Genomic DNA, 20,146 nt, shown 5'->3' with positions numbered 1-20,146 from the left:
AACACTTAAAGGCGCGTCATTTTTAACACTTAAGTTGTGTCATTTTAACACTATGCGTCATTTTTAACATTGAATGTGCGGCATTTTAACACTTAGATGCATCATTTTTAACATTGAATGTGCGTCCAATTCAACACTTAAGTGCATCAATTCAACAATGGTATGAGGGGATCGAACGCATCCAGTTCGTAGGAAGTACGTTTTTTTTTTTAAAAAAAAATATTGATTTGAGTCGATAATCTAGGGTTGATCAACGGCTCAGATCTCACCCTATGTTTCATGTGAGAGACTCACCAGAACCACTCCCTATATATATATATATATATATATATAATAGAATTGTAAATAGATATGGATGATACATTTTACAAGATCAATGGCCAAATGTGACTCCAAAATTTACGGCTGAATCCTAGCTAAAAATTGAGGGTGCATATACACAGCTTAATAAATAACAAAGGACAAATTAATAAATGAGGAGCTCAATAACTAATCCGGGAAATACATTGCACAACCAACAACAACAGGTGGAACAACCACAACACTAGGTTGCACAACCAACACAATCTAATGCATAACCGTTTTACCCAGAATATGTACATATAAACCCACGTCTAAATATAGACAATATTAGACAAAAAAAAAATAGTAAAATACTGACCACTCTCCATGGACGAACACTCGATGAGCGATGACAAAATAGCGTCTCCAATTTGCAGCAGTAATTATCTGAGAAAATATGAAACAAAACCTCCAAGCAGAGTTACAAAATCATAAAACATAATAATAAAAAAAATATAATAATTATAAAAAAAAAAAAAAAAAAAAAAAAACAATCCGTGTCAATTTTAGAAAATCAAATATCTGCTTTCCATTTTTTTTTTTTTTTTAAAAATGCACAATATAAATCTACAATTCTCACATTGAATTAGTTCTCATTTAATCCTTATAGCTAGGAAAAGAAGAATAGATAGAGTAAACATTAGGCTTCTTCCAGAAGAAATGGTATGCAATTAATTAGGAATTATGATATAATTTAATTTTAATTACAATTTTTAAGAAATATTTGGTGGATCCTTCTGACTTTGTCCATTTCCTATAACGTATATGAACCATATCCGACTTGTAATTAAATAATTTTGATTAAATAATGCCCAAATAAAAAATTAGATTATAGTAATTAACCACTTAGGTACAACGTAACATTTGCTAGTTGCTAATTAAATTATACAAAGAGAGACCCTTTCCACACTCTTTGACATTTGCAGAGGCATAGATAGTGACTCCGTTTCGTAAATGACTGTTAGTTGATAACTGTTAATTGTCATCTGATTGGGTTAATTAGAGGATATAACTAGTTGATAACATTAGTTGATTGTCTGATTGTAGAAAAGTGCTTGGTAAATTAGCTGTTAGCTGATAGTTGTTTGATATAATTTCTTTTCTCAAAAAACTAATTGAAAAAAGTTACTTTGAGTAAAATTATTTTTTTAATTCTAGCATTTTAGAGTTACAAAAAACTAATTAACCAAACACTTATATTGATTTTTAAACCAAGTCAAAGAACAAATAGTAGTTAAATAAGCCAAAATTGACATATAGAGTAACTATTTTACCAAACAGGGCCAGTGTCAGTCCGGCAAATTGGACAAACACCATCTACCACCAACTTGGATTGAATAGACAAATGCACCCCTAATCTTAACTACAGATTATAATTTTATTATGTGGTATGTTTGGTAAAACTTATAGCTTAGTTTAAATTACAAATAAGCTATAAGTTTTGTTCGGTAAAACATGGAGAACTTAAAATAATACGGAGTAGCTTATTTTGAAACACTACCCCAATTAGTGTTTGGTTCAAAATAAGTTTTTGACTTTTTAACTTTTTTTTTTTTGTTTAATCTTTATTAATTTACATAAAATGACACCATTTACCATTCATTAATCAAAATCTCAATATCTTAGTTTATCATTTCATGTCTTTTTACACTTATTAACTAATTCAACAACTTATTAGCTACTAGCTTTTCAACTTTCAATTAGGCGTACCAAACAAAGCCAATGTATAAATAATATATGTGCATCTAACTATCAACATATATACTTTTGGTTAAGATATAATACATCTTTTGATTTGGTATCAGAGTCAATATACTATGGTACCCTTCAAAAACTAATAAGGTATCATACATGAAGGGTGTGTTGAAAATATAATATTGACTTTTTTGGTAACATATATAGTTAGCATATTAGCTAATTTTGAGTTATTTGGTTAAAAAATCATTATAAGTGTTTGATTAATCAACTTTTTGTAACCGCTTATTATTTTAAAACACTAAAATTAAAAAAACTACTCAATAACTTTTTTGATCAGCTTTTTGAAAAAATTATTTTGCATATAATCAGCTATAAGCTAATTTACCAAACATTTTTCTACAATCAGCTAATGTTATCAACTAGTCAAACCCACTAATCCAACCAACTAATCATTATCAGCTAATAGCTATTTACCAAACACTCCATATATCTAACTATCAATAGAAACAAAACATATCTTTCAATTCTGTGATTGGAATATTCCACCCTAAAAGGAATTTGGCAGAAAGGTGTTGGTGTGGGGGTGTTTTTGTAATTTGACGTGAGAATGTCAGAATTCAGAAACAATCAACAATTTCTCCTCCCATATGAAACTGTCAGCGACAATCTGATGACTTATATTTAATGTTTTTTTTTTTTAAATGTATGGGGCGGGGACAGCGGGGTAAATTGGAGTGTTTGTTTCCTTTTGTGCATTTAATACTATTATTTATTTATTTATTTATAGACAAAATCTTCAATTATCCTCTAACTTAAGTGACCAAAAATGTAATTATGTTCTATTGAAATATTTGATCCACGACTAACAAGAAATAGGAACATTCATTTTGTCAATTGTTATACCATGGAACAAAGTCCACCTTAAAAGGTGAATCTTAATCTCAAATTGTACGATGTATATTTTTAGTATTAAAACTGTGACGTTTTAGAATATATAAATTGTGTTTTTATGTTTTTGAAATGAATCCTACTACATAGACTCCCAAATTCTACTTCTTCATTTATACTCCCTGAAATGGCAAACCAGGATTAGTTATTTTTATCATGTGGATCCACAGAAAAATATCTACATAAAAAGCATGTGAGAGGGAGTACAAGTTGGGAGTATAAATAGAGAGTACACCAAGTATTTTCCTTTAAAATTTGTGATTACAATACAAGATCATCACAAATTATAAATTTTTAAAAGATAAATTGTGTATCTTTAAACCCGGATCCACAAAATAATTTGTCCCATTTTGTTGTCACAGCTGTCTACAAATGGGCAAATTTTATGATCTACACAATTGTGACATTATAACATAGGCGATAGTCCACCTTACAAGGTAAACCATTGATATAAGGTACATTTTTAATATATAAAATATTCATTATACGTGAGACAGATAAAATGTTTGTTACTTATAAAACAGAATATAATATTTTGAAAATCTCACAGATCCAGAGTATATATATACATATATAATACAGCATCACATGTAATATTGAAAATTAAGTTGCCAGATGAAAACTAAAAAGTAAATAAATAAAATTATTCAAAAAAATAAAAGTAAATAAATAAAAAATAAAATCATGTATGTATAAGCAGAGAATATACCGTGACAGTGGATGAATTTGGAAGAAAATGATCTTTTGCATTATGCCATGTTCAACCAAAAGTCATATTGAATGACTGCGATCTATAAAATAAAAAGGCTTACAAGCAGGAATGTATTACTTATATGATGCCATTAAATCCTTAAAGTGAGCCAGGAGTTCATCAACCGTCATCACTTTGTGATCAGGAATGTCTCTCACTCGGACGCTAACCTGGTATAATTCAACCAAAGAGAGGCGTTGAGAATTTTAGTTCTAATCGTTGCAGACAATATACAATTACCGCGATATAAATTATTATCTATACAATTATTAGACAATATACAATTACACTAACCTCTCCAGTGGTTGCTTCCTTTTCACCAACCACTAATATGTAGTTGTACTGTGCAACCTGAGCTTCCCGTACCTGTATCGATCCAGAATGTCAGTAATCCAAATCAACAAACAATCACACATCAAATTACGATTTGAGTGTTTCATGCAAAATAAAATAAACTCTTGTTTCATAAACGTAAGTTCTAGTATATCTGTTCTTTACTCACTTTTTTCTGGATTGTCCTGTCAGATGTATCAACATCAACATGAAAACCCGCTTCATGAATCCGATCACGCAGCTAATCAAACATAAGAGAAGGTTATAATATAGCAGTCACTTCAATGAGATAGATATGACATGTGATAAATTTACCATTAGTAAAAGAACAAACAAACTACACTATAATAACAGGTTAGAACAGCATATCTGCCCTATACAAACCTCCATGCCATATGCTTGAGATTTGTCAGATACAGGGCAGACCATTGCCTGACGTGGACTTAGCCAGAAAGGCCACTTCCCCTTGAAGTGCTCCAAAAGTATGGCAAACATGCGTTCAACGGAACCAAGGATAGCTCTGTGTATCATAACTGGTCTCTCCCTCTTACTCTCATCTTCTGCTGAATAAGATAAGTTGAAGCGCTGAGGAAGTTGAAAGTCCAGCTGAAAAACATTTTGAAAAAAATATTTACAAAATGTGATAATATACAGTTTAGTAGTTAAAAAGATATGAAAAAAGCATATTTAAGAATATCAATATTTTGTAATAAGCGTGACAGTGAAAATGTCAACAGAGATAAACCAAAACCAAGAGAAGCTGAAGCAGAAAAACCTGTAATGTTGCACATTGGAATTTCCTCTTCATTGCATCACAAACACTAATATCAATTTTTGGCCCATAAAATGCTCCATCACCCTCATTTATCTGATAGAATCAAGTTTAAGGTGAGTGGCTAGATACAAAAGAAAGGAAAAAACAAATAAGTGTCGTATGAGAAACAATCTTCAAGACTTTAACATAGCAAAAGTACAACAGTAAGGAATTTTTACAGTAATATTGTCAAATGACTATTGCATTACCAATCAAAAATGAGTAATTATGTGAGATACGGAATGTTAGAGAATTTTTCTTAAAAGAAAATTATCCACAAAAAAACTGACAAATTTAACCAGATTCTACAGAACGTATCAGCTAATATGAAATTTGATTTTCTGAAGGTATGCATAAATAAATAAAAGCAGTATATAAATCTGTTATAGGAAACTGATGATCGACCTATACATAATCGACGTAGACCAAGACTCAGCAAAAGGAATATTGATCAAGGATTCAAGGCCATTTATTTTTATACAAAATAGCATAGGGCTTTTTAAAAGTCAATAACTAAAGTGAGAGTGCAACCTAGGAAATCATAACACAAAATACCATTTGACCATGCAAGAAATACAAAGGAAAAAAATGAAAAATAATGAAACAAACCAAAAATTACCATCACTTCAAATACTATTTTAATGTTAAATAATTTACAGGCGAAAATGTAGATGCTACCATAGGGCATTTTTAAAAAGTCAATAACTAAAGTTAAGGACAACTGCATACAACAACTTTACTAGGCAAAGAAGCAGATAACATCAATGCATTAATTCAAAGGATAAGATTTTAATGACAAACCTCCCAGGGTTTCCCAAATTCATTGAGTGCATCTGTAAGAGCGGCTTCAGCTTTTTCCCAAGATTCCAAGTCCCCAAGATATTTTTCTGGTCTCTGAAATTGAACTCAAAGGTCAAATTCTTGTGGTTGTACCAAAGTGATCAACATTTACATGTAAGAAAAGAAGTGAAAACCATACTGTAGATAACTTCAGATCATAGGTGAAGCCAAATATCTTGTAGACATGATCGATGAATTCTAATCCACCTTTGACTTCGTCCTTGATCTGTAACAGCAAAATAGGTTAAAGAATTTTTGTAATTTCCAAAGATTGAAGCTAAATATCCACGCTCCTTACTCACCTGTGACTCCCTGCAGAAGATGTGAGCATCATCCTGCAAAGGTGTAGAGTTAGAATATAGTAGCATCAGAACAGACATGTTAGAGCACTAAAAGATGAAAGAGAGGAAAATAATTTTTCTAAAATGAGCAATTAGGATCAAAATCAGCCCCCAAACTATTATGGGAAATGCAATTAGACCATTGAACTAGGAAAAAGAAAAGTTTCAAAAACCATCAAACTTGAGAAAAAATATGCAATTGACCCCTTTTCACCTATTATAACCCATAAACTTCCAGTTTATGCTTATTAGGATGCAAGCTCAGAGAATATGGCAGGTTAATGTTAACATGGATCATCTTACATGCCATCCTAGATTCCTAGGTGTACATTTTAACCATCAAAAGCTTAAATGACATGTTAATAATAATAATAATAATAATAATAATAATAATAATAATAGCATCATCATCATTATTCAACACAAAGAAATTCCAGATCCTCCATCATCAAGAACACCGCAAGCACTGCCGCCATATCAGAAACTCCAGACCACTTTGTCCAGAGGTCTGGAAGAGAAATTGAGATTTCTCTTCCAGACCTCCTCTTCATCCACATCTGGACGAAGAGAAGCACTGTCAAGACGGCGCCAACATTAAAAAAAAAAAAAAAAAACAAAAAACAAAAAAAAAAAAAAAACAAAACAAAAAAACAAGCAAGCAAGCAAACACACACCTCCTGAGACTGGAGGCCCAAGGGCCAATCCTCCATCGTATAGGAGGAAGGAAGAAGGGAGATCCTTATCAAAAGAAAGAGATGAAGAAGTTTGGTTTTAACAATAATAATAATGATATTGATAACATTATTGTTGTTATTGTTATTACATCAGATGATGTGTGATGTAAAATCAATAAAAACAGTCCACAATATCAGTTTAGAAAGACAACTTGTTGATTACAGGTAAAAGGGGCCAATTGCATTAAAAAAAAAAAAAAAAAAAAAAAAAAAAAAAAAAAACGTTGATTGTTTATTTGAAGCTTTTTTGTAGTTGAATGGCCTAATTGCATTTCCCAAATTTATCCCAAATTATGAAACAACCATGTCATGCTGCTCTGGCCAGGAAGAAGCTCAGTCAAGATAGCAAAGCCCTAAATGTGAAATAAAAGCGTCCTCTCCCTCAAAAGAAACATGGAAATTACCTGCTGAAATCTTCTGACACGTGTTAATCCAGTAAGTGCACCACTGGCTTCATTTCTATGCAAAACACCAAAGTCCGCTAGCCTAAGTGGCAATTCTGCATGGTTCAACAATAGGTAAATCTTTCAGTTCCATATACATAGCACTTAAAAGTACAGTAAAAGGCATTTTAAAGAAAGCTTAATTCTTAAAACATATAAGCTAAGAGAAAGCTCATTATAAGTTATAACATATACGCCAATTGCAAGAACGATGCACATTTAAATTCAGCCTACCTCTGTAGGAACGAACTCTATGATCAAAGATTAAGCAATGTCCCGGGCAATTCATTGGCTTGAGGCCAAATTCTTGTTTGTCAATCTGCACAAGGCATGAATCCTAGAAAGTTACTACCAAAGGACTAAGAAAGATGAAAATTCAAAACTATTCTTATATCTCCAATAGCTTCAATGTTTTAAATCCATAGCTAAGTGCATTTGCCTCACACAGAAGTACTTCTAAAAACAATCAAGTAGTTCTGCTTTCTTGTTCAGATCAACCAAAACATGTACCTTATTATAAATTATAAGTACAGTTTCCTAAGAAGAGAGAATGTCACAATGCCTTACCTCAAATAAAAACATATTCTCCTTATAGTTTGCAGCATGACCAGAAGTTTCCCAAAGCTGCATATTGTATACATTTGGGCTCCAAACCTGTCATAAGAGTATAAAGCATGAGCTCATGAATGTAGGCAAGGGAGGATTACTTTTACTTATATATAAACTAGCTAAATGTCCAACCAAGATTTCTGCCAATAATAAGTCAGCAGCAGCACCTTCACATGAAACTAAAAATTAGAACAAAATACCTCTTCATAACCTCGCTTCCAGTACTGACCGCGTATAAACTCCAAGAGCTTGTTGCAAACTCTAGCACCGTGAGGGAGAAAGAAACAACTTCCAGGGCTAAACGCAAGCAAAAATAGCAACATGAATATCATGGGAAATCTTGGCCATCAAAAACTCATGACACAAATTCACCTTCTAACCTTAAAGGGTGAAAAAAGAATAACTCCTGCTTCTTTGTCAGTTCCCTGTGATCATATTTCTTCGCTTCTTCCAGCATTGCAAGGTATTCCTGCAAGAGAGATGTTAAACGTGTAAATGCTCTTCAACGAATGCAGTTTTCTGTCCTCATAATCCTTTTACAATGTTAAGCTCCCAATAAAATGAACATTTAACAAATATTTGAACAAAAGAACTCTACAGCATAGAGAAATACTCCACCTCATGATTTTAAATCTTTCTTCTCTACCTAATAATTAAAGAGTTAACAAAATAAATAAGTAGCACCTATGGAAGTGATAATTAAAAACAAAGCTAACAAAATAAATCAGTAGCACCTAAGGACGAACAATAAATTGGAAATGTAAGGGGAAAGAAGTAGCAATGTCCAAAACCGAGTCTTGTTAATATAGCATGAACACAGCAGTAAATGTAGAAAAGAACTGCATTTAGTTGACTGCAAAACTAACAAAACTCCAAATTGTGATATCAACTACTCAAAAAATTGCAACTAATTGCAGATTTGGAAACCCCTTTAAAGAACAGAAAAATTGAATGTCACCTTTAAGCGTTTCTGGTCAGGATAAGATATTCCATAAACCCTTTGCAAGCTTTCACGGTCTTTATCTCCCCTCCAGTATGCTGAGGAAGCCTAAATATCAAAGTAGGTAGAAATCCAAATTATTAAATATACACACGGGAGTATTCAAAATACTTTTTATTGTTTACAAGTCCAAAGTATTACCTTTGTGCACCCAAATGCTTTAACAAAAGATGTATTTGGAATATGTGGTCCACGACATAGATCTACCAAGGGGCCACATCTGTATACTGTGATAGTTTTGTCTTCAGGTAAATCTTTAATAATTTCAACCTGAATAAAATGAAAATAGCAGGAAATAAGACATGCAATTCTCTCAAAAGAGAAACAAAACCATTTGGAATAACCAACGGTATAATTTGAACCTTAAATTTATTGTCAGAGAACATCTCAAGGGCTTGATCTCTAGTAACTTCAATGCGCTCAAAAGGTTGTTTCTCCTGAAAAAATTTGCGGAAGTAGTCATCAAATAGACAACATACCATTTACAATAATATATGGTCAAGAGTTGCATTAATGATACACTTGACATTATTCCACTATGCATTTTCTCGGTCTAAAATATAATTTGATTGATTCATAACAATCTAAAAGCTGCCAAGGAAAAAAGTGATTTTTTTCTAGTGATCCATATATGGTCAATTAGTCAATATAATTTTGCAATTGCACAGCAATAAAGTATTATTGTTCATATAGCCTAGACAACTTTGTAATCGCACCATAACAAGGTATAAAACAAAACAAGCAAAAAACACCATTTCACACTAACTAGATTTAATGCCTTCAGTTTGGAAGGATAAAATGACAGTATTTAAGCATCATTAAAAGTAGATTCTGCAGAAAAAACTAAATTCTAACAGTACAGATGATGCAAGAAGAATTTAAGAAGAAAGGAAGGCAAGTCTGAGTTCTATCTCAACAAAAGGCAACTTCAACTAATTAAAAGGCAATACCGAGGCAGCTTTGGCTGCTTGAGCTTCAATCTGTTTAAAGTGATCTTCATTCAACCCAAGATCACCATAGAATGCATCGTAATAGAAACCCTGCACCACCAATTAGCCTCATAGTCGCAATTTGACCAAGTATTGATAACACAAAATTCTCAGTATAGGGGATATAAGGAAAGTAGGCATACATACAAGTTGTTATTACCACAATACAATCCCATCTCACTAACCACTAATTATGCATTATAACTTTAATATAAACAAAGAAGCATACCTCCCCTCTTGTTGTACATGGACCAATACACAATTTGCAGCCATACTTCATTTCCACAGACTGCAATTTAAGACGCACCAAACTAAATTACTTAATAGGAAAGCTAATCAAGCACAAAGCACTCAAAATTCAGAACTTTCATTGCACTGAATTCTAAAAAAAAAAAAAAATAAATAAATAAATAAAACAGAAATTTATTATTAAATCAGCAATGGAATTGAAAGAAACACTGGACCTGGCCGAGAATATGCGCACTCGAGTGCCAGAAAGTATCCCGGCCCTCGTCACTATCAAATGTGAATAGCTCGAGCTTGCAGTCACCCTCCAGTGGCCTGGACATATCCCAGAGCACACCGTTGACCTTTGAAATCAAAGCATTCGATGCCAAGCTCTTCGAAAGTTCCTTCGCAATGTCAAGGGGCGTTGTATTCCATTTCTTCCCCTCCTTCACTGACCCATTCGGTAGCTCAATCCTTGGAAAGGAGAAAATGTCAATTGAATGAAATCATAAACGGAAAAACAAGCATAATTTATGCATTTTCTATGCGAAAGCATCCGTTGATAGTAACAGCCTAACAGGTACTTTACTTGATGGGATCAGGGGAGAGAGAAAGGCGCTGCAATTGCTGCTGAGACTTGATGGATTCGAAGAGAGAGATTCGCTTAGGAATGACGCTTTGGAGATAAGCATCGTCTTTGGGGTGGTCCGGCGCGGAGTTGTTGGCGGCAGAGCTTTTGTCGGCCTTGCCCATTTGAGATGGGCGGAGAGAGAAGCGGCGGATGAAGATGGAGTTAGACGGCGAAGGAGGATGACGGAAAGAGATGAGGCGCCACAGGAGCTGAGAGGTTGCGCATACCATAAAGCAAGCAAAGGCAGGCGATATGAGAAGGTATGGGTTTTAGAAGGTGAAGGTGAGTGAGGGTTTTGATTTGGCAGGCCGAGATTCCAATTCCGTCACTAATGGGCCGACAACACTGTGCTAAATACTCCTACTTCATCAATCCCATAAGTTCAAATAGCTAGTTGGCGCGAGTGACCATGCACTTTAGTAGTTTAAAAGACTCTTTTCTCATAAAAAATTTTTTGGTGTAAATAGAAATTAGTCTGAATAATATAGACTTTAGTTAGATGCTTGAACCTTGATGGCGGGATATTAATTTTTTGGACCTTGATAGTGAGATATCGACTTTTTAATTACAACTAATAAATAAAATATATTAAATAAATATTACACAGTAATAGAGTCAATAATACTTAGCCGAAAGATTGATTGAAATTATTTTTAATTTAATTTTTCATAATATTATTTTTAATATTATTATATAAAATTTATAGATTTAAAATTATAATAAACCTACTATTAAAAAAAACTAAAATTAAAGTAAACAAAGAATAAAAAGTGACAACTAAAATTAAAGTAAACAAAGAATAAAAAGTGGGCAAGCACCTTGTGCTTAGATGGCATGTAGTGATCTTTCCCATATGAAATTTCATGAGATGGCATATAGTGATCTTTCTTATATGGAAGGTCATGAGATCGAACTTCAGAAACGTGTCTATATCATAAACATGGGCAAATTATATCGTACATCGCGCATCAAAATGATGTCGTTTTATTTAATGAAAAGAAACAAAATCTTTGCAAAAAAGAACTCTATTTTTTAGTTTCATTTTGTATGCACTGCAGTTTTAGTTGAACACAACTACAGTTTCATTTCGATATAACCGCAGTTTCATTCAATATTTATACACTCAAATATGTGAAAATGTTATTTAATTTTATTTTATATACACTATGGTTTTATTAAAACACAACTACATGATTATTTTAATATAATTACAGCTTCGTTGTACAATATACACTCAAATATGTGAAATGTTATTCAGTTTCATTTTATATGTATTGTAGTTTCATTTCACCACAACTACAGTATCATTTTGATATAACTACAGTTTTATTTGATAATATAAAAATAATACGTGAGACAGTGTCGATTTAAACAAACTGTAATATCACTGCGCTATAACTGCAAAAACGGTACCATTTTGACGCACGATACATAATCGATTATACACCGTGATGCACAATATAACAACTGATAAATATGTGAGAGAAAATAAAATTGAAAGTATAAAATGAGATTACACTAAATATTTTCCTTACCATATATACGCAAACTTTGTCTAAAACAGTTCAGACCCGATTTGGAGCGGGTCTTAGATATTCAGGTTAAAACTAGAAATCCTAGCGAAGGAGTGAAGGACCAGAGTCCAGAGCTGAGACCACTGACATCTTGCGACTCGTGTAATCACAACGTCAACGGGATGGAGTTCGGAGCTTGCATTAAAGCCAACTTCAACCAAACGGCGACTTATCTCAGGCATCCTATTAATGTCCACCATCCTCGCCACCGCCTCTCTAATTCTTCTGTGTTCAACCGTATTAACGCTGCTACGTCTATGCGCTGCAGAGCAACTCCTAAACTGCAAACCAATAGCAGCTCAATTGAAACCGTCGAAAAGGTAGCCTCTTTTTTGTTAAATAATTTGCTCAAAAGTGTATTTGTGTTTATCTCCATGTTTATATTCATTTTCTTTTTTCCCGAAGATTTTTGATTATTTTTACTCTGTATTGTTTTTTAATTTCAAGAAAGTTCAAATTTTTGATTTCTTTTTTTCTTTGAGAAAATGCTTCTTCTTTTCTCTGTTTTGAACAGTGTATGGGTTTCAGTTATTTTGATTAAGAGTTGCTTTACTACTTGATATCTTGCTCCATTTGATTAAGCTCTCCAGCCCTACTTTAAGTGGCTTGACAAAATGCTCCTTTTGTTTTTAATCTAGGTTAAAGCAATGTCTGCTGATTATTCTCGTGATACAGAACTATCAAGTTTAACAGCTTTGTGCCCATTGGATGGCCGCTATTGGGATAAAGTCAAAGACCTGGCTCCATTCATGAGCGAGTATGGGCTAATTCGCTTTCGAGTCTTAGTTGAGGTGTTGACTTTTTCTGCTTTCTTTTAATCGCTGTTAAGTTCTTTATTTTATGCATGCTTGATGAATACTGTTATATGTTGTAACTTTCGTGTTTTGGTTGATGGACATAAGCTTTCCTTTGCAGTAATCTTATGCACCTAGTGCAAAAGAATATAGCGCAAAGAATAAAAATTTGAATTAGCATGAGGTAATGTTGTTTAGGCAAATATGAAGAAAACAAAAAAAAACCTTTCTATTAATTGTTAAGTTAATAACTTAATACTTTTTTTTTTTTGAATGATAGTTAATAACTTAATACATTTAATATATTTCAAAATATTAGTAGTTGGATGCCAAATTCATAAAATGGATTTTCATGCTTGGGCTGTAAATATCATTGTCTACTATATTAGACCTCTTCAATCGGATTCTCTTCTCACCTTTGTGTTTCAGTTTTTAGTTTAAAACCATTGCTCGTTTTGACGAGTTTTTGTAGCATCTTAACTTTCCTTCATCTTTTGCATTCCAACTTCTCTGTATGAAACATGTGCTTATCTTTTTATTTTTTTATTTTATTTTTTAAATTTTTTTTTATCAGGTTAAGTGGTTGTTGAAGCTTTCACAGATTCCTGAAATCTCTGAGGTTCCTGATTTTACTCAAGGAGCAAAGTCTTATCTGCAAGGCTTGATTGATGGGTTTAGCTGTAGTGATGCCATAGAAGTTAAGGAAATTGAGAAAGTAACTAACCATGATGTTAAAGCTGTGGAGTACTTCCTAAAACAAAAATGCCAATCACATGAAGAGATATCTAAGGTTTATTAAGCTGTTTACTTCTTGTTTTCATAAATGTTGCAGTATTTTTCTTAATTTTCTTGCTTTTGTAAATGTTGTTATCTTCTTACTGAAATTCCAGCAACCATTGATACTTTTACTACTTATCTGTCAATGACACAATGCTTTGTAACCTTGCAGTATAAATGGCTAAGTGAATTATATAATTTCTGACATACCACTGTCTACTTACTTCATAAATACTACATTGGTATTCTAATTTTTATTTTTCTAGATTCCAAAAGTATTACTGTGAAATTCCAGCAAGCATTGATACTTTCCCTACATGGCTGTCAATGACTCTGTTTTGTAGCCTTGCAGTATAAATGGTTAAAAGGATTTATATAATTTTGTATAAATTGCATCTTCATGTGAGCTGAAATATGGTTGTCATTGTATTTATATCTAGGTTCTTGAGTTTTTCCATTTTGCCTGCACGTCTGAGGACATCAACAATCTAGCACATGCGTTAATGTTGAAAGAAGCTATTAACAGTGTTATACTACCAGTCATGGATGAGATTATTACAGCGATAACTAACATGGCCACAAAGAATGCTCATGTTCCCATGCTTTCTCGCACCCATGGGCAGGTAAAGACTTGTGTGCACATCCATTTTTATATTTCCAATATTTTGTTTATTTGTCCAAAAAAAATAAAAAATCCTAAACTTGATATTCTGTACTCATTTTGGAAAAGTGATGAACAATTGTCTTTAGTTTTTTTGTTTGGTTTTTATTTTTTATTTTTAATCTCTTGGGTATGATTCCTTAGGGGCTATATGAGAAAATGTTTCTATATCATGAAAGAGGTTCTAATCTAGTATTTTGTAGCCAGCTTCGCCAACAACACTAGGCAAGGAAATGGCTATTTTTGCATATAGGTTACATACTGAGAGGCAGGATATTTCAAAAATTGAGATGCGAGGGAAGTTTGCTGGTGCAGTTGGAAACTACAATGCACATCTAGTTGCATATCCTGATATAAACTGGCCACAAATTGCAGAGGAGTTTGTAACATCTCTTGGGTTAAGCTTCAATCCTTATGTGCCTCAGGTATCTTCTATGACCTTATTGGGCATTGTTTTATTATCTTGTCAGTATGGAGATAAGCTTGCTGCTTGCTATTTGAGAACTGCCATAAGTGCATGGCATACATAAACCTGTCATGCATGTCTAATCATTTTATAGTGGATCATCAGTATGCTTATCCTATTATATTATACTAGTCACATGTATGTTGTATTAAACATTGCCTCTAATAAAACCAGGATGCTTTCTCTTGGGTTAGACAGGCTGTCTAATGATTTGCTTTGGTTATATCAGTCGTCACAAAAGGAACACATTAAGCCACTTTTTATATATAGCAGATGTATAGATATAGATGTTTGACTAAGTGATACAAGGCTCCCTATCATACGAGATTTGGAGAAGGAAGCTGCATAATACATTACACTACATCTGTTTCTAGATGAAAAAGTCATTTTCAGGGCTTGAACCTGTGACTGATTAATCAATGTTTGAGCACTTGACTGCTATATAAAGCCCAAATTTTATGCTTACCCCGTTAAAAATGGAAATGAAAAGTCATTATGTTTATGCATAGTAATCATTTTATATACTATTTGTCCATTGAAAGTGAACCTTGAGACAGTGCTAAGTTTGCTAGTGGTGAAATACTGAAATAGGTGTAACAGTTCAAGTTACTGAAAGAGCCTATATGCAAAAGCAGGGGTAAAAGGCATTGAATTTGTTGATGCTACTCTCCCTAGATCTTGCAATTTATCATTGGCTTTATGTATTACCTTTGCCCTTTACCAAGAATATTTAATATATTTTATTAAATTTATTTCTTTATTACATCTTTTGAAACATTTATATCAGATTATGTGCTGCCGTGCTGGTGTTGATGTTTGGTTTACTCTGTCTAGTTTCAAGTGATTGTTGCCAAAATAATGTGACTACAGGTGAACTTTATGTTTTGGTTAACTCCACTATTCTTTAACAATGCAGATTGAAACCCATGACTATATGGCCAAACTTTTTCATTCTATTATCCAGTTCAACAACATTTTAATTGATTTTAATAGAGACATCTGGGGATACATTTCTTTGCGATTCTTCAAACAGGTTTGTCCCCTGTTTACTTTGATGCTATGGTACTATTATTTAACAATCTAAAAAAGTGATAACCATCTCAAACTTTTAGCAGATAACCAAAGCTGGTGAAATTGGATCTTCAACAATGCCTCACAAAGTGAATCCCATCGATTTTGAGAACAGTGAAGGCAATCTTGGAGTAGCTAATGCAGGTCTATCACATCTGGGCACAAAGCTACCTATTTCTCGGTGGCAGGTATGCACCCACTTTTTGTGGTTATAGTGAAAGTGGTCAACCCTAAAAATGGTGGACCAAAGTTGCTATTCTCCTAAAGCATATATATTTGAGGGACCAAAGTTTCTCTCAAATATGTAATTATCAAATATATTTAAAAAAAAATATTTGGAGTCATTTTTGTAATGATGTCTGTTATTCTAAAACCTTTAACCTATCTGTTATCTAAAGCTCAAGCTCTTGTATTATTGCATTGGTTCACTTAGGTTTGTCTTTGGTTCCTCCTATAACTATGCTTGCTATATCCTTTTGATTTTCCAGAGGGACTTGACAGATTCTACTGTGCTGAGAAACATGGGAGTAGGATTGGGGCATTCACTTCTTGCTTATAGAAGTGCATTAAAGGGAATTTCGAAGCTTCAGGTAAAAGATACTGTACCATTGTTATTGTGTTGCTGTTTGAATATTGTGATGGTTTAAAGTTCGTTTCATTCTTGGTCAATGACGTTGCTTACAGAGGGGTGAGTTTGTAATTAGTAATTGACCTTTTATTGAAAGGTGGAAAACTTAGTAAGAAGGTAATAGAAAAAGAGTTAAAATCAAAACTCAAAACTGTAGTTAGGATTAACAATTTTAATGAATATGAATTTGTGTACCTGTATATTAGTTTTGGTATATGTACTTGTCAGAAGTGACCATCTTTTTTTACCATCTCAATGCATCAAGATTGAAGTTCTAGACTGCATTTCCCTCGGAACAAAGTGCCATAGTTATTATATGTGTTTATTCTAATTTTCAAATTCAATTTTTTTGGCTTGAGGGTGTTCGAATTGTAGGGGTTAAATCTTTTTTATTTTGATAGCTAGGACTGTGGTGTGAGGTGGTCAAGTTCACTTGGTGCATCACTTCAAATTCAGTTTTTAGTTTAGTGGTTGATATGTATCCCGTCTTATAAGGCTCCATCAGCAATTGCTGTGTATTGATTTTCATATGTTTCTTATCGCTTTCCAAGTTGATGACTTAAGTTGCTCTATCTAGGTCAATGAAGCTGCTTTGGCAGAAGACTTGAACCAATCATGGGAGGTTCTTGCTGAACCTATACAAACGGTATGTAACTTATTCTCTTAAGTCTTATCTTAACCTATATGTTCTAGTCATTCTCTATTGTGCGGAACTTGATAATTTTAGATTTTGGTAACTATGTTGTAAGTTTTGCGCCATATTGCCAAAAGAAACCAAACCACTCCTTTTATGTTTGTTTAGTTTTCCTCTTTTTCGTGTAAACAACTTAGTACTCCATGTTTCAAGTAGAGTTTGCTTCTCATTGATGAGATATTACAAGATTCCTCAAGAAAATAATTGTGAAGTATGTGTTATTGTAGGTGATGCGGAGATATAATGTCCCAGAGCCTTATGAGAAACTAAAGGAGCTAACCCGGGGGAGAACCGTCACCAAAGAACGCATTAGAGAGTTCATTGAAGGTCTGGAAATACCAGTAAATGCAAAGACTACTCTTTTGAACCTAACACCCCATACATATATTGGCGCCGCTGCTGAATTGGCCAAGAACATAGAAAGCATTACTAATATAGTGAACGGGGCTATTGCATCTAGTCCTAAGAGCTGAGGATTTTCGAGGCAGTCTATCATTACTAACAAGATAGGGCGATTTGAGTGATCTGCCTTGGATATCCTGTTTGAAATAGAGAGAGCAGAAATGCACAATATTCTGTGTTTTTTGGATGGTAAAATTAGAATAGTACATTTAGATTTATCATAAAGTACAGGGGAATGCCCTGGTTGTCATCAAAAACTTAATTTTGCATGCAGTGGATTACTCATCAACAGTTCTTTTTGAATGAGGTAACATCATCTTTACCAAAATTAGAATATCATCATTACAGTCCATATCTAAAAACATAATCCCTCATTTATGTCCATGTTTTTAATGCTAACTATTTTGTACATTGTGCTTTTAGAGTTATACTATACAATTTTTTGAACAAAAATACCCTTACCATTATAATTTTTGTTATCTTTTCCATTACTTTTACCATGCCCATGTTTTTACCATATCTTTTCTTATATTCTTTAAGACACCCTTGTTTCGGCGTTGACCTGTTCTTTTGTAAGTTACTGGCAGTTGGAACAAGTACCGTCCTTAACCAATACTTCATTTCAACTTAACGCACTTCTACTTTGAATAACTTCTTAGCTTAGCCCCCCTTCTTTTCTTATCCTAGGCATAATAGGAATGCTTATTATGCCTAGGATATCAAAGTATATATTACACTGTTTGATATGATTCTGTAGTTAGAATTGAGCAAAGTAAACAAGATAGTAATGGTCTTTTACTATGCCTGCCTAACATCCCTTGGACCCAATCTCAAATCCAGAAAAAAAATGATGTTTTTTTGGAGCCATCATTCTCTTGTTTCCATCATAGTAATACTAGCTGTGATATTCTTCATCTCTGGTCTTCTCACCTTGCTGGTTAGGTTTGTCATGAAACACACTTCTTCTTCTTCTTCTTCATCCCTTTCTTCCCTATCTAACAGAAGCCCAGAAATTCCCAATTCTGGCTCTTTTCAAAGACTACATCTACAGCACCTCTTTCAGCTCCATGATTCAGGTCTAGATCAAGCCTTGATTGATTGCCTCCCTGTGTTTTGTTACAAGGACATCATGGGTTCGGAGCAGCCGTTTGATTGTGCTGTCTGTCTCTGTGAATTCTCAGACCATGATAGATTAAGGTTGTTGCCTTTCTGCACCCATGCTTTCCACATTGATTGTATTGACACATGGTTGCTGTCAAGTACAACTTGCCCCCTTTGCAGAGGCAATCTTTTAACACCTGATGGGGTTTGCATTGGAGCCCAAAACCCAGGGTTTTGTTTGGATGGGTCCAGAGAGGGAGATGGAGTTTTCAGTGCATCAGAAAATGACTCCACTGCCCCTTCTGTTGCCGGTGAAAAGAGGGTGTTTTCAGTGAGGCTTGGCAAGTTCAGGGGCACAAGTGGAACAAATAATATTGAAAATCAAGATGTGGAATTAGGGGAGACAAGTGATGAAGGGAATTTGGGTTCAAGAAGGTGTTATTCAATGGGTTATTATCAGTATGTGGTTTCTGATTCAGATCTACAAGTGGGCTTGAGTGATGGGTTGGATGGTGGAGGGCAGAATGGGAATTTTACAGGTGAGGATGATGGTGGTGAGAAGATTAAGATGAGAAGTTATAAAGGGGAAAGCTTTTCTGTCTCCAAGATTTGGATGTGGTCCAAGAAAGACAAATTTCCCACTTATGGTTATGGAGATAACCATTTTCTAGGGCATAGTGGGTGGTAATATAATGCCTTTATCTTTTTGATTCAAATCCCTCAATATTCATTCTCATGTGTGTCCACATGCCACATGCAAATTATGCTGTGGACTCGTGTCCACTATGCATTGTGGACACGAGTCCAAAACGACTTCGTTTTTAGGGAAAACGATGGCATTTTAATTAAAAAAAAATTATTTTGTCTTGTTGTTGCCGTTTGTGGACTTATGAATGTACAGTTATGAAATTATGAATGTACAGTTATGCAATTATGAATGTACAGTTATGGAATTATGAATGTACATTTATGGAATTATGAATGTTCAATTTTGGTCACATGACTATAGTGGCATTGTTAATTTCAACACCTGACTTTCAAAAGTGTCAATTTAGTACCTTGACTATGTAATTTTTGTCAATTTTAGTCACTCTGGCCAAATTGACGGTCAAATTTGACCGGAAAAATTTAATCCAACACTTAGTCTATAATCTGAGGGGCAAAATGGTCCGTTGATCCTTTCTCCTCAGATTATAGACTAAATGTTGGATTAAATTTTTCCGGCCAAATTTGACCGTCGATTTGGCCGGAGTGATTAAAATTGAAAAAAATTACAT

General features: G+C 33.7%; 3 protein-coding genes across 3 annotated transcripts; 2 read left to right on the top strand and 1 right to left on the bottom strand.

Annotated features, from left to right (window-relative positions):
* Positions 1-3,661: 3,661 nt before the first annotated feature.
* Positions 3,662-10,995, bottom strand: LOC109161140 (threonine--tRNA ligase, mitochondrial 1). Its single transcript, XM_019309490.1, has 20 exons — positions 10,660-10,995; positions 10,307-10,544; positions 10,072-10,131; positions 9,804-9,893; positions 9,216-9,290; positions 8,995-9,123; positions 8,812-8,901; positions 8,234-8,322; positions 8,054-8,150; positions 7,812-7,898; positions 7,479-7,563; positions 7,206-7,300; positions 6,029-6,061; positions 5,866-5,952; positions 5,688-5,780; positions 4,848-4,940; positions 4,457-4,678; positions 4,242-4,313; positions 4,034-4,105; positions 3,662-3,909 (listed from the first exon to the last, which is right to left on the bottom strand). The coding sequence occupies exons 1-20, from the start codon at positions 10,929-10,931 to the stop codon at positions 3,814-3,816; spliced, it is 2,175 nt and encodes a 724-aa protein (XP_019165035.1). The 5' UTR covers positions 10,932-10,995; the 3' UTR covers positions 3,662-3,813.
* A 535-nt stretch (positions 10,996-11,530) lies between these two features.
* Positions 11,531-18,110, top strand: LOC109160797 (adenylosuccinate lyase-like). Its single transcript, XM_019309041.1, has 11 exons — positions 11,531-11,626; positions 12,266-12,595; positions 12,914-13,066; positions 13,644-13,859; positions 14,287-14,469; positions 14,711-14,932; positions 15,890-16,006; positions 16,089-16,232; positions 16,533-16,634; positions 17,250-17,318; positions 17,594-18,110. Exons 1-11 carry the CDS (start codon positions 11,531-11,533, stop codon positions 17,837-17,839), a joined length of 1,878 nt encoding a protein of 625 aa, XP_019164586.1. The 3' UTR covers positions 17,840-18,110.
* A 463-nt stretch (positions 18,111-18,573) lies between these two features.
* Positions 18,574-19,557, top strand: LOC109160796 (RING-H2 finger protein ATL47-like). Its single transcript, XM_019309040.1, has one exon. It carries the CDS (start codon positions 18,616-18,618, stop codon positions 19,555-19,557), a length of 942 nt encoding a protein of 313 aa, XP_019164585.1. The 5' UTR covers positions 18,574-18,615.
* The last annotated feature ends 589 nt before the right edge of the window (positions 19,558-20,146 follow it).

This window comes from Ipomoea nil, unplaced genomic scaffold (assembly GCF_001879475.1).
Source record: "Ipomoea nil cultivar Tokyo-kokei standard unplaced genomic scaffold, Asagao_1.1 scaffold2921, whole genome shotgun sequence".
Taxonomy (NCBI): Eukaryota; Viridiplantae; Streptophyta; class Magnoliopsida; order Solanales; family Convolvulaceae; genus Ipomoea; species Ipomoea nil.
The sequence above is the reverse complement of the archived record's forward strand: the minus strand, read 5'-3'. Positions and strand labels throughout refer to the sequence as shown.

What these genes read in the sequence shown, in the direction of transcription:
- LOC109161140 (XM_019309490.1), bottom strand. Translation starts at nt 10,931, where the DNA reads ATGGTATGCGCAACCTCTCAGCTCCTGTGGCGCCTCATCTCTTTCCGT. An exon ending in ATGATCTGAAGTTATCTACA is followed by an intron (nt 5,781 to 5,865) that starts GTATGGTTTTCA and finishes GTTCAATTTCAG; the next exon opens with AGACCAGAAAAATATCTTGG. An exon ending in AGGAAGCAACCACTGGAGAG is followed by an intron (nt 3,910 to 4,033) that starts GTTAGTGTAATT and finishes GAATTATACCAG; the next exon opens with GTTAGCGTCCGAGTGAGAGA.
- LOC109160796 (XM_019309040.1), top strand. Translation starts at nt 18,616, where the DNA reads ATGATGTTTTTTTGGAGCCATCATTCTCTTGTTTCCATCATAGTAATA.
- LOC109160797 (XM_019309041.1), top strand. Translation starts at nt 11,531, where the DNA reads ATGGCATGTAGTGATCTTTCCCATATGAAATTTCATGAGATGGCATAT. An exon ending in CAATTGAAACCGTCGAAAAG is followed by an intron (nt 12,596 to 12,913) that starts GTAGCCTCTTTT and finishes TTTTTAATCTAG; the next exon opens with GTTAAAGCAATGTCTGCTGA. An exon ending in TTGCTGAACCTATACAAACG is followed by an intron (nt 17,319 to 17,593) that starts GTATGTAACTTA and finishes GTGTTATTGTAG; the next exon opens with GTGATGCGGAGATATAATGT.